Source organism: Anarhichas minor, unplaced genomic scaffold (assembly GCF_050575085.1).
Source record: "Anarhichas minor isolate MPS153535 unplaced genomic scaffold, ASM5057508v1 ptg000017l, whole genome shotgun sequence".
NCBI classification, from domain to species: Eukaryota; Metazoa; Chordata; class Actinopteri; order Perciformes; family Anarhichadidae; genus Anarhichas; species Anarhichas minor.
Window position 1 is genome coordinate 20,540,001 of NW_027466463.1, and position 13,724 is coordinate 20,553,724.

Sequence of the window (13,724 nt, forward strand, 5' to 3'; positions counted from 1 at the left end):
CAAACAGCTGTCGCAGCTACGCAACATGCAGGTGTGTGTGTGTGCGTGTGTGTGTGTGCGTGTGTGTGTGTGTGTGTGTGTGTGTGTGTGTGTGTGTGTGCAGAGTTGTGGAGGAGAAGGGTCTAAAACAGCAGTTTAACTGGAAGTACTCAGTTACCAGTTTATTAGGTACACCCACAGACTGTATGTAAGAGGTGGACGCAGTCGTCGTGACGTCATTCATCGGTTTGTGGACTGATGTTTTGAAGCCCAGAGTTCAGCAGTTTTGCCGTCAATACAGAGGCAAAACCCACATACACAAACATATTAATATACATGTATATACATATATATGTATGTATATGTATATATTTATATACATATATATATATATATATATGTATGTATACATATATATATATATATATACCGTCAGGCAACATGAACCCTCTTCTTGTCGTCCCAGCTGGAGAACCAGGACTCGGTCTTGTCCCTGCTGAGGCAGACCGAGTCCGAGCTGAGCCTCATGATGCTGGACGCCATGCGCACGCAGGAGGACCCGCTCCAGAGACAGCGCCTCCTGGTGGAGGAGGAGAGACTCAAGTACCTCAACCAGGAGGAGCTGCTCATCCAGCAGCTGCAGTGAGTCCACAGCATTCTAACCCAACAACGAAGCAGCGTGAATGAAAGGAGAATGTGTCCTGGATGTGAATCTGTGGCGTGGTTCCTCCTCAGTGACCTGGAGAAGTCGGTGGAGGAGCTGCAGAGGAACTCGTCGGTGAATCACGGCCTGGTGACGGAGCAGGATGTGGAGCAGAAGAGCAAAGAGCTGAGGATGCTGGGAGAGACGCTCACTGAGCTCAAAAGTAAGCGTTGTCTGTGTGTGTGTGTGTGTGTGTGTGTGTGTGTGTGTGTTCAGAGATCACTGGCATTGCTGTGGCTTTTTTACAAGTTTGCTCACCAGTGAGTGAGCTTCAGAAAGATCCTCAAATCTGAGAGCAGCTGGTTTTGAAGCTGCTGAACGACCGCCTGGCTCACGCTCGCTTCACCACGGCTGCAGCCTCATTATCAGCATGTTCCTTTCTTCTCATTGTCAACATCCCGGTAAAAGTCTCAAACCAACACTGAATGTTTCCACTAACAAGTACTGTGTGTGTGTGTGTGTGTGTGTGTGTGTGTGTGTGTTCCTCTGAGCCACAGAGCTCCATTATAAACACATCAGTGAGCCTCACTGTTGTTCCTTCATCTCCATGAACACACACGCTGTAGTTTATTTTGACTCAATCACACACACACCACACCGTCCCGCTGCTACAAAAAAGTCACTTAAAGCACCAAAGGTAGATTCATCCGCCGCTGAAAATAGTCCCCCACAAAATGCACTATTTTCTCCTTTTTGTCTGATAAAAGAACTACAGTGACAAACTATTCATGGGATTAGTGGACAATAAGAAAACATCAACCTTTTTACCTTTTTAATGACTATATTTTTTGGTTTTATGTCACTTAATTTTTGACTGAGGAACAGAGGGGCAGACCGTCAGACCCTGCTGCAGTAAAATGAGAGGTTTCCTAAAGGGACTCAGAGACACTACCACCTTAGTCCACAGGGGGCGACAGAATCAACAGTAAATTAAAGTTCCTCGTAGTAACTTTAATGCCAGAATTCTTCATCGGTTGCACATTGTTATCCCAGTACAGCTGCTGTATGACGGTGTAAATACTGATAAATACTCATTAATGTACTCGGGTGCAGCACTGCAGTCGTAGTTCTGGGTCATAGTTTACGTACCAGGACTGCTGAAATACTACGTGTACAGTATGTCAAACCGATGTTCTACAAAGTCACAATGAATATTTATGAATCTTCTCAGACTTGATATTCATGAAGTTTTCAGGTGTAGCCTCTTGTTCTGCTCCTCCAACCTTTGTTCTTCTCTCCATCTGGAATACTAACGAGTCCTTCCTGTTATGATCGTGTCGGACTGACCGTTTCCCAGTTAGCACGTCCAGCGAGCGCCTACAAAACGCCGCCGCTGAAGCTTTGTTTCAGTGTTTGAGTGGCATTTGGTTTTTCAGGACATCTGAGCCGTCCCAACATTTCAGAGGCTGGCTGTGAAGTGTCCACACATCCACCCACGGAGGAACACCGGCTGTGTTTTTGTCACCGCGCCTCCAGCATGCCATTCGCTCTCAGTTGGCCGACTTCCACCGACAGTGGCTTTGAATAGCTGCGACAGAAACAGCATGCCTCCCCCCCCCATTCCTCCACACATCATCGTCCTCTCTGACAATGCCACTCTGTCTTCCTCATCCATCTGTCCACCTTTACCTCGCTGTCGTCCTCACCCTGTTTCTCCCTCCCTCCCATGCAGTCCAGTTCCCCAGCCTGCAGAGTAAGATGCGGGTGGTGCTGCGGGTGGAGGTGGAGGCTGTTAAGTTCCTGAAAGAGGAGCCTCACCGGCTGGACGCCCTGCTGAAGCGCTGCAACACCATGACGGATGCGCTCAGCACGCTCCGCAGGTATACAAATCAAACACGCCCCGGTTATCTCATTTAAACCGGGTCGGGTCACAAACCACATTTCTTCTCCTCTTGTAGACGATTTCATGGTGATTTTCTTTGAGCCGGCTGGAAGATTCAAACGCTCACACTCGCTTATTCTGCTGAATAGCAGAGGAAGAATTCTTTAACAATGTGTCCCAGAGCCAAAGCTGCTCTTCACTTCGACATTTAACTGATTCCTCGCTGTGAGAGATGTAATAATTCTGACCCGAAGGCTCGAAGCTTCGACCGCTGACACGTTAACCCACGTCCAAGTCTGACAATAGTTATGCATCAATACTAGTCACGATGAGTTATTGTCAGACGGGCGGCGCTCGAGCTGAAACTATTTAGCGACAACTATTTTGATAATCGATTAATCGGTTTGAATTTTTTTAAGAAAAAGGGTCAAAATGTTTTGATTCCAACTTCTTAAAAACAAACATTTTCATTTTTAATCATTTGTTACATTTAAGTGAATATCTTTGAGTTGAAGACACAACAAGACATTTGAAACACCTTCGGGAAACACGGCTTGTCGCCATTTTCTGACATTTTACAGACAGAGAGACGATCAATTAATGGATGAAGTGATGGTCAGATTAATGAAGATGGTGAAGATGACCGTTAGTTGCAGCTCTAGAGAGCTCGTAGTTGAGTTTAACGCTGTCCGTGGTGCTGAAGTCGACAGACAGTCTGTTTATGTATTCATGTGTTCATTGGCGTATATATGAGTTCATTTGTTTTGATGGGCTTTCACTGTAATTCATTAGATGTGATTGTTGCACATTTTGTGTTTTAGTTTCAATAACAAGGAAAATCCTCGTAGTTCGATGTTTGTCGTCATCTCTCGTTAAACAGAAGTAAAATACAATTTAAGTAAATAATCAAGAGTGACAGCTTGTGTTGTTGGCCGTTTAAATGCTCAGGAGTAACTGAACTGATGGGCTGACGATGTAAAGGGTCCAGGACTCAAACAAATCCTTGACTTTGTGTTTTACTGACTGAACCGGGTCTGGACTGAGGCCTCACTGGTTTCTACTCCGACACAACCTGCCAAGATAGAAAGAAAACAAACGTTTCCTTGCAGCTGTAAATCTGATTCTGACTGACAGGGTGAAGAGAGGGAGGTTCTCCTTTCACTCTCTTCTTCTCTCTCTGTCCAATATTTCTCACTGAAGCTTCGAAGCCCCAGAAACGGTTTGAGACGGCCCGAAAATATAAACATGTTTTTGTTTATTTGTCTTTATTTGTTTGCTTGCACAATAAAAACTAGAGTTATTACAAATAACATAATGTGCACACAAAGACATTCACCAATATACAAAAACCCGTTACCGACATCTAGTCGTGTGTACGTGGATTTAAAGTGTTAAAGATAAAGATAAAGTGTTGACAAAGACCTCCTGAAAACTCCAGACGAGATAAACAGAAATGCATTAAATAACGACGATCAGGCAGAAACATGTTTTTCTACAATTCAGCCAATTAAAAATGTTGTAAACGTTGAAAACAGATCTCACAAAGGACTCGGAGGGAAACGTTTAGGATGAACATTCAACACGTTTCTCCTCTCCTGTCGATCCATCGTGTTTTATCTGAGTGATGAGACACGAGACCGTCAGAGGAGCTTCACTGTTCACGTCAGTGCTTCTGTTGATGGTGAGAGTTTGTGGTCAGCGTGAGTTCATCACACAGAATCGTTTCATTGTTGAGGATCCACTTCTCTGTTTGTCATTTTTCTTCTGACATAAAAATAATGAATTATTACAAAAGATAAATAGATGATTAGATATCTCATTGGTGGCCGAGAATGACAACGTCACCGGTTCGAGTCCCACTGGAGACCTTTTGTTGTACATGTTTGTGGTAAATGTATTTCATCTTTTATTTCCTGCAGTTTGCTGCTCTAACAAAGTCCAGGACCTTCATGGTGTCCTGTGTGTATTGTAGTCTCTTGTATCCCTCCTATATGTACAGACAAGTGACGGAGGGAGTGTGGAAGGGCCCCGAGGACCTCCCCAGCCAATCGCAGAAGAGATCGGAGGACTCGAGTCGCGGCTGTGACCTGGACATCCTGAACAGTCCTCCTCTCAGCCTCAGCGACCTGAGCGCCGGCGCCGGCCTCGCCAACTGGATGCCCGTTACCTCCGGCGACGCCTCAGGCCCCGAGCAGGACATCCAGCCCTCCATGGCCTTCAGGAACCGGGTCCTCGACGAGCTGCCGAGTCGGCGTCCCGGCGATAAGTCGGTGTCGGCCGAAGTTAGACTGGTAATGACATCGCTTATTAACAAATGTAAATGAGTTAGCCAGCTGAACAAATGTCCGTTTACATTAACAATCACATCTAAAGGTGCTTCAATTTATTCTACACACAGCAGCAGTCGCTTTGTAATAATATTAATAATAATAATAATATTAATAATATTAATAATAATAATAATCCGATGTGTGTGAAGGAGAGATAGCGCAGGTTCCTCATTTAACTATTCATTTATGTGCAATATCAATAGTCTGTGTAATCAACATTCAGTCCGATTACATCATATTTTAGTTTTATTTATTATACCTTCACTATATGATTACTTATGTATTATTCTTGTTTGTTTGTTTTTTCTACTCATGTCTCTTGTTCTCTATATAATAGACATAATAAAATACATATAATATAAAATATAATGATAATATTAATAATAATGTATAGTGCTGTAAAAGGTACTCAAAGGCGCTTCACACGGTAAAGACATAAAGTGTTAAATCATAACAATGTAAACAAAGCAGATAAATGACATTATAAAAGTAAAATAAACAATATAATGATAATAAATCCATATGTCCGTGCAGTACTACAAACATCCAGCATGAGCGTGTCTTCGTAAAGCTCACAGCTCATTGGTCCGTGTCTGTATGTGTGTCAGGCGGCGGAGCGGGACTGGGAGGAGAAGCGGGCCAGCTTGACCCAGTTCAGCGCCCAGGACATCAACCGGCTGCTGGAGGAGACCCAGGCCGAGCTGATGAAGGCCATCCCGGACCTGGACTTCGCTGCCCGCCACATCAACAAGCCCGCGGTGCCCCCGAAGCCCCAGATCACCGTCCCGATGACCTCCACTGCGGCGGCTTCTCCTGCAGCCAGCACCACCGGGACCACGGCCGGCACCGGCTCGCCGAGCGGGGACCAGCAGCCCGGCAAAGTGCAGCTGGCCGCCCAGAAGCTGAACAGCATGGAGGGGGCGGGTTCACATCGAGGGTCGGGTGGGTGGTCTCTGTTCATTTACCGCCAACCATCTCCTTCATGTGGGAGTCAAAACATCTTCTGAAAGTGTCTCCTTGTGTTCACAGTGGATCTCAACGTGACCCGGTATCGTACGGAGAAGCCCTCCAAGTCTCCGCCTCCTCCTCCGCCTCGCCGGAGCTTCCCGTCGGCACACGGCCTCACCACCAACCGCACCGGGGAGGTCATCGTCACCTCCAAGAACATGAAGGTGAGATACTTCAGGGCTTGGCGGTGGAGGAGGAGGAGGACGTCTTCTCTACCTTTTTAAAGCGTGTGGAAATAAAGCCACGTCAGCTGTCACTGAAACACTGACCGGGTTGTTGGAACAGCTGTTTGACGTCTAATCTGAGTGACATTTGTCATGCGTAAACACACCTCTGTGGTGCTGCCGGTTGGAAGCTGAGAGAATCTAAATCTCCTGCAACAGCTGATCCTGAAAATATTAAAATAAGAGTCACTTTCAGTCGGGGGAGCGTTTAAGATATGCAGCTAAACCTGGAGGTGCGGTCTCAGTGGGGCTGTGTGAAGGGATGTCGGATTGTGAGCCACATATTGAGAGCGCTGCTCTCACATGTACAACAGAGTCAGGATCCTGTCGGCAGTTTGAGGTTTTGTTTCTGAGGCGTGAACACGCTGCTGACGCTCTGAAGCCTCCCTGATCGCCCTGATCTCTGCGTGATGAGACTTCACTTCAACAAGGTGCTGAAAACCTTCCTGAATGAACCAAGTGGTTCCTTCATTCGATTTTTCTTTGGCGGTTCATTCACACAACAGTTCAGTTGTATTAATAATAACTGCTGTCATGCTGAAAGAGTTCTGGTAAAGATGAAGGACACTCAAAATGACGTATACGTCTCTGGTCAATCACTGTGTAGCCCCGCCCTAAAGCATCCCCTGCTTTATGGTCTGTTTGACTCTAAATGGACCATAATGTACTAAATGAACATCATGCTGTATTGAAGAAGACTTGAAACTAGAGATTGAGACCATAAACTCATGTTTACAATGTTTACTGAGGTAATAAATCAAGAGAGAAGTAGAGTCATTTTCTCATAGACTTCTATACAACCAGAGGAGTCGCCCCCTGGTGGACACTAGAGAGAATGCAGCTTTTAACAAGTTTTTACTTAAAGGAATAGTTGTAATGTTTAGCAGTGTGTCTGTAGGAGGTTCTTCTCCATAGTCAGTGTTTTACTACAGTAGATGGAGTTTGTAGAACTAACCCTAAAAACCACCAAAGGTGAAATGAATGTCCATGGAGTCTCGTGGCTTTGCAGAGAGCAGAGATGGATGTATATACGTAGGGCTCTCACAATACCGTACTACTGACGGGCCCACGTAACCATTCAGCTGCCAGAGTTTAACGTCTTTATCTTTCCTCTAAGATGGAGGAAGACGGCGACATGCCTAAAACTCTGGTGAAGCTGCGGCGGACCCCCTGCGACACCCCCCGACCCGCCTCGACCCCGCCTGTGATCGCAGCGTCGGGCGTTCAAGACGACGACGACGACGAGGAGAAGATCATTGCTGAGCTGGAGGTACGACGCTGAAGATAAACCATTCATTCGTCACGCTGAGCTTCATTCTGCTGATTTGTGCTGCTGATAACATGTCTGTGCCGCACTCTTTCATACAACTGAAGATATTTCAGAGAACTCCTGTAAACGATTGTAGTAAACGGTCCAGCACCCAACCACAGGCCACGCCCACTCCTCGCTGCATCTTTGGGTCGCTGGGCAGAAAGGTAAAGTTAAGAGAACAGCCCTCTCCGGCTGCCACACCTGTGGACTGTGCGTCTGCTCACTGTGCCTCTGATCTTTTTAACTCTCTACTTTATAACTACTAACATGCAAAGTGTCAACTAATCAAATCAGGGTAGAAGAACAAGTGCAAACAAGGAAAACTCTTCACAAAGTGCTTCTACAGTTGGAAAGCACTGGGTTATTATATCACATGCTGTTGCTGCTGAACTCAACTTCTCTTCCTGACCTTGTTAACCGATCCTCTGCTGACTCTCTGCACATGATGTGGTCTTTGTGTGAGTCTCTCTGTGTGACGCTCTCCGTCAGCTGAAGCTCCAGCGCTGTTAAAGCACGACGTCGTAGTCGATAGTGTGACTGAAGCAGACGATGTATTTAGTTTGTGGAGCAGCGAGAGCTCCTCCTGACAGCTCTGGTGACACAAAGACGGCTTGTTTTTGTTGAAATTATCGCACGACGGGCGCAAAGCAGGTAGCTGTCAAAATAAAGGTGGGGGGGGGGGGGGGGGGGGGGGTCAGGTTCAGAGCTGCAGACAGAAACGTTTCTCTAAAAGAATCTATTTTCTCTCTTGCAGGTTTTTTAATCCACTGAAGGCATGTGAAGCACTGCGCTGTGTTTAAAGTGTTTGCCAACAGTGATTTAACTCTGCAGAATAAAACAAAACCTCTTTCATTAAAACAATATTTTACTGTCACATAGCTGTGGTAGACACCTGTCAATCACTGTGTAGCTCCGCCCTAAAGCATCCCCTGCTTTATGGTCTGTTTGACTCTAAATGGACCATAGTTTACTAAATGAACATCATGCTGTATTGAAGAAGACTTGAAACTAGAGATTGAGACCATAAACTCATGTTTACAATGTTTACTGAGGTAATAAATCAAGAGAGAAGTAGAGTCATTTTCTCATAGACTTCTATACAACCAGAGGAGTCGCCCCCTGGTGGACACTAGAGAGAATGCAGCTTTAACACATGAAGCTTTGCCGCCTGTTGTTTAGCTTTACACAGAAGAGGCAGCTAGCCAGCAGATCCTCGACAGGAAACACGTTTTTAAAGTTGAGTGTTCGCGCTGAAAGTTAAAACCTTCCTACCTCTTGGGTACACATGGGTGTAGTGTTTGAGTTTCCGCACACATCTGTCATCGTTAAATAAGTCAAATTAAAGTAACGCCCGCCCTCTTGTCGCCTCCCACAGAACAGCAGTCACTCTCCGGGGCCGATGAAGGGCCCCACCGTCGCGGCCCGGCTCAAACACCTCCAGCAAGGCAGCCTGGAGAGGCCCAAAGCCCGCAAGCAGAAAGAGGATTTCCCCAAAGTCCAGGGCCAGCAGCAGGTATTCCACTTCTAAAACAAGCTCCAGCGTCTGCCTCTCTGCTGTCTCTCCAGAGGAACATCTGGCCCCAGACAAAGGAACCAGAGAGGGGGAACTATCTACACAAACCTTGATTCTTTTCTTTTTACCAGTTCTTGATGTGCGTTTTTGACATTTCAGTTACTGGATCTGACCTAGCTTGCTCAGAGATCAAGTTTGTTGTGGTACGAGTACGTCGATGTTTTGATTTCCTGAAGGAAGGTCTTGGTGGTGCTTTATTATTATTATTATAATAGATCTACTCACACACATCCTCTTCCTCCAGCGATGCCACGGAATGACTTCATATCTCATGTCGTCTCTCACCAGATCCTCATCGTCGCTCTGTCTCACCCTCGTCCTTTCAAAGCTCACAGGTTAGACACGTGTTCAACAGCCAAGAGGCCAATCCATCCAGCTCGCTTACTAAGAATTGCCTTTTTAAAAATAGCTCCGATGCTACGACTTATTATGCAAGATGACGAGAGAGAAGCACGAGCTCGCCTGAAGAGGAGGAGGAGCTTTTTCACTTTAACGTGTGCAATAAGATATGGAAGGTAAAGGAGACGGAGACGGACCGAGGCAGCGGAGGAAAGAGAAATAAAAAACGTCCTCTAATTCTGATAGATAATAAAATGAAAGTGTCCGTTATTTACTAACAACTACACGAGAGTCGATCAAAAAAAGTTGGTTAACCAAATGAAAATGAGTACATCTGATCAGTCAGTCCGTCCAATCAGGTCACGTTCTGAATATACATATATACCCTCTGTGTGTGTGAAGGTCTTAACATGAAGGATTCAGTGTTACATTTCACAATGAGGTTTTTAGTTTCTTAAACCGGCCAATCAGAGCAGAGTGTGCTCAACGTGAGAGACGCTGTCGAGTGTGTGTGTGTGTGTGTGTGTGTGTGTGTGTGTGTGTGTGTGCGTGTGTGTGTGTGTGTGTGTGTGTGTGTGTGTGTGTGTGTGTGAGTGTGAGTGTGTGAAGAGGAGGTTAAACTCAGTACTCTGCCTTTTAGACGAGAAGCTCCACCCGTCTTATCTGCCCCCCCCCCCCGACCTGCTGAGTGGAGCAGCCTTGACCTCATCCTTCACGGCCTCCTTTAAAAAAGAAAATACAAAATACCCGCGAAGAAGAGAGGAAATGAAAGCAGCCGGTCGGTCCCAGCCGGGGATCACCGCTTCACACCGATCCATATTCTCTCCCACAACCGTCGCCTCAGCAGTTTTAAAGGAATCTGATTAATTCATGAATTCACCACATTAAACACGCAGCAACTCATTGAGAAGTTTCTTTAGAGTTTCCAGCCGGAGTGTTTCCAGGTTCCTCCTGTTAGCGCTCAGCTAACCTCCACCCGACCCACACGGAGAGCTCCAGCATTAGCATTCAGGGCCGGTCTCAACATCAACTCACACTCTGCTGCGCCTCATTTCACTTATTGCTCTTTAAACATGTATCACCCAGAGAGCCGGCAAGAAAAAAAGTCTAATTATACGTAATATTTCTTGCATTAAGTCGTCATCGACATCAGGAGAGAGATGATCTCTTTAAACATGAACAAATATCCTCTAACACTTCATAATAACATCAGTAATGAATGAATTGATTTCTACTTATTTTACTGTTAACAAACAATGAAATGATAATTAATAATGACGAGTTACGCTATGATCTATGTCATAATATCATTGTTTATAAACTGTGTGTTGTATCTTAGCTGATAGAAGATAACAGTTAGTAGTTTATTGTTGCAGACATTAAAACATTTGATATAATATGTTCATACTTTCTGAATGATTTGTAAAACATATAGTGGACAATGCTCCTTGAGGAGTCTATAAGGTATTAATGGACAGCGTGCACCAGACCGTGGCGTCATTATAAAAGATGGATCAGAAACTAAAGTATTAACATCTAAATCATGTTTATAGCTGCTTTACTAACCAGTTATTAACCTTTTACAAAGTCTCATGTATCTCAATTAACAAGGCATTTGGTAATCATTAACAAATACTTAAAATGTTATAATGTGTGGAACAATAAGCTGATAAAATAACATTAGTTATAGCATGACTAATAATTAGTAAACATTATTGATAACCTTTTCATTGTTTGTGGAATAACTGAGGTTTGATTCACTATCTGTCATTTATTAATGTTATTATAAAGTAGATTATAAATCCCTCTAAACTTACAGTAATAAATGAAGTCTCGTGTATTTAGTAAATGTTTCACCATAAAACGACTCATTTTCTTCCATCTCAGTCACTTTAAAGTCACTTTATTTTGTTAATCTCTCCTCCTCTGTTGTGGCTGAACGATGCAGCAGAAAGCAACGTGTGCAGCCCTTCGGGCCGATCAGTGCGTTAGTATGGAGAAATGTTCGTTAACCATTAAGACTTCAGCATCCGTCTACGAGACAATGCGACCGAATGCTCCGTCTGCTGCTGATCTGTGTGGCTTCTAATTGGACACAGTTTATGTGTTGCTGCTGTGCTGCAGTAACAAAAGGGCGTTGCACTGAATACTCCCTGTGCGAGGCTGCTGGTGCTGCACCTTCTGCCGGTGCTTCTGTTGAGCGCTGGGAGAGTCGGTACTGAGCAGCACCTCGTCACCGCCTCCTGCTTCCTGTCATTGTTGAACTTAAGCCGTTTATTGGAACAGAAGAAGCATGTTCTATTTTTATTTTAGAATAATTCAGTATGTTACCATTTCGAGCAGGAACATTGATTTTGCGTTCCTCGTTCGTCTCCTCAAACCGACCAGACAGAATTTCTCGCCATTCATTTGTTCAGAAACTGATTTTGGCGGACTGTCGAGGTGAAGGAACTGAATGTTTACGAGCATATGTCCCCTGTTTTTACACTCCGGGGGATCGACCATGCATCGTTCGCCAAGGATTGTGGGTAATTTAGGAGCTCTGAGGATCCTCCAAAATCCTCCCAACGGAGGTAGAGTTTGAAGGGTCCCGGACGTTGGAACGGTCTTTTTTCCTCAGGATTCGATGACGTAGCATCCTTGGAGTTCTGCCTTTGAAGGATGCTTCCTTGAGATTGAGAAGCGTCCTCTGTCTCTACCTCTTAAGGACACTAACTGACTGTCAGCAGTGACCCGAGGAGCCTCTCAGGAGAGGAGAGGACGATGTTTGTTTATTCAGCTCCTAAAGGAGCCTCTGAGACTCCTAGGTGTTTAAGGAAAGATAGAAGGAAAGATAGAAGGACGTGTTTTCTCACCAACACCCAGGAGGCTCGGCTCATAAAAGAAATTATCTCTTCTTCTTCCTCTCCTCATTTACTCCTCCTGTGTCCTTGTGTCCTCTTGTGGTTTCCTTCACTTTTTTGCTCACCTCTAGTTGTTTCCTCTCCTCTGCTCATCTCTCACTCCTCTCCTTGTTCCCTTGTTTCGCTCGTCTCTTCTTTCCTCCCGTCTCCTATTCTTATCTCATCTTCTTGTTCTCTCTCCTCGCTTCCTCTCCCCTTCACTCCTCACTTCCTAATCTCATCTCTCCCCTTGTTTCTTCTCCACGTCTGATCTCCTTTCCCCACCTCTCCTTTCCTTGTCTCCTCTACTTGTTTCCTCTCATCATCTGTGCTTGTTGTTTCCTCCCCTGTCCTCTTCTTGTTTCCTGTCCTCATCTCCTTTCCTCTCCTTGTTTCCTCTCATCATCTCTTTTCCCCTGATTACCTTTTCCTTTATTTCTATCTTGTTGTATCCTCTCCTCTCCTTACCTTCGTTTCCTCTCTTTCCTTGTTTCCTCTCCTCTCATCCTCCCTCGTTCTGTGCATTAAGATGATCCCTCCTCTTCTATCATCCCTCCTCTCTTCCCTGTCCACCCCGTCCCTTCCCTGCGCCACACACAGAAGAAGAAGAGGAGGAAGAGGAGGAAGAGGAGGAGGAGGAGCTGAGGACATGTTTTCTGACAGCAGACTGTGATCACAGCTTCATTTCTGGCTGTTTTTGCAGCTCAGCGACAGTCTCTCGTCTCCTCAGGAGCACGAGGACGGTCACGCCGATGCACCAAAACCCGCCGGCCAATCAGGAGGCTGAAGCGTAGAGTAGTGCGAGTGGATGGAGGGAGGAGGGAGGAGGGAGGGAGGGAGGGCGTCACATAGAAAACCTCGTCATGTGACATTTAACTAAAACTTGAAATACATTTGTCGTTTGTAAATTTTGATTTTTGTCTGTTTTCTTTCCCCCTCACTGCTTCTTGTTTCCATTCAAATTCGTCCTCGCCTTGTTTTTGACCTTTTTCTTCTTTTGCTCTTTAACTCTTCCCTCTCTGCTTGCTTTTTTTTGGGGGGGGGGGGGGGGGGGGGGGGCAGTGCTGAGATTTGTTTTGTGCTCCAGCAGTAAACGCTGCTCATGCTTTCTGGCCGATCACCATCAGTTCCTCTGACGTTTCCCTCCACTGCTTCTTCTCCGTGAGCAGATCTGCCTCTTTGCTTTCTTTCATTCTCTGTCTGCTTCTCAGGTCTCAGCTGGACTAATAACGTGAGGATCAGCCTCGGATCAGTCTGCTTCTGGACTCGTACTCTAGTTCAGACCTTGAAAGTGTGAGATTTTGTCATTTGAATAAATTTGTCCGACTTGATGAGCTCAGAGGGAGACAGAGAGGATGATAGCACATTAATAATTAGATGAAGTGATCACATCTCTCCCTCATCGGACTGCATTAGACACGTCGGATAAAGATTTAAACATTTGGAGGTAATTGCATCGGCTCTAAACCTGCAGTCTGAATCCAGCGGGGGGAACAATCTGAACACAATATCTGTGTCCCAATTACTCACTACACACCGAGCAGAGTGTGTC

The 13,724-nt window shown here is 45.4% G+C and overlaps 1 protein-coding gene across 1 annotated transcript in view; it reads left to right on the forward strand.

The window, feature by feature from the left end:
• LOC142951501 (SRC kinase signaling inhibitor 1-like) overlaps nucleotides 1-8,906 on the forward strand; it is a 45,161-nt gene extending 36,255 nt beyond the window's left edge. Inside the window, exons 9-18 of the mRNA XM_076093083.1 lie at nucleotides 1-31; nucleotides 446-621; nucleotides 715-845; nucleotides 2,355-2,502; nucleotides 4,477-4,795; nucleotides 5,443-5,776; nucleotides 5,864-6,006; nucleotides 7,184-7,336; nucleotides 7,441-7,542; nucleotides 8,754-8,906. The exon at nucleotides 1-31 is cut by the window's left edge and continues 130 nt beyond it. Of these exons, the coding sequence (XP_075949198.1) occupies nucleotides 1-31; nucleotides 446-621; nucleotides 715-845; nucleotides 2,355-2,502; nucleotides 4,477-4,795; nucleotides 5,443-5,776; nucleotides 5,864-6,006; nucleotides 7,184-7,336; nucleotides 7,441-7,542; nucleotides 8,754-8,906 (1,690 nt within the window). The remainder of the gene's footprint in view (nucleotides 32-445; nucleotides 622-714; nucleotides 846-2,354; nucleotides 2,503-4,476; nucleotides 4,796-5,442; nucleotides 5,777-5,863; nucleotides 6,007-7,183; nucleotides 7,337-7,440; nucleotides 7,543-8,753) is intronic.
• Nucleotides 8,907-13,724: the final 4,818 nt, after the last annotated feature.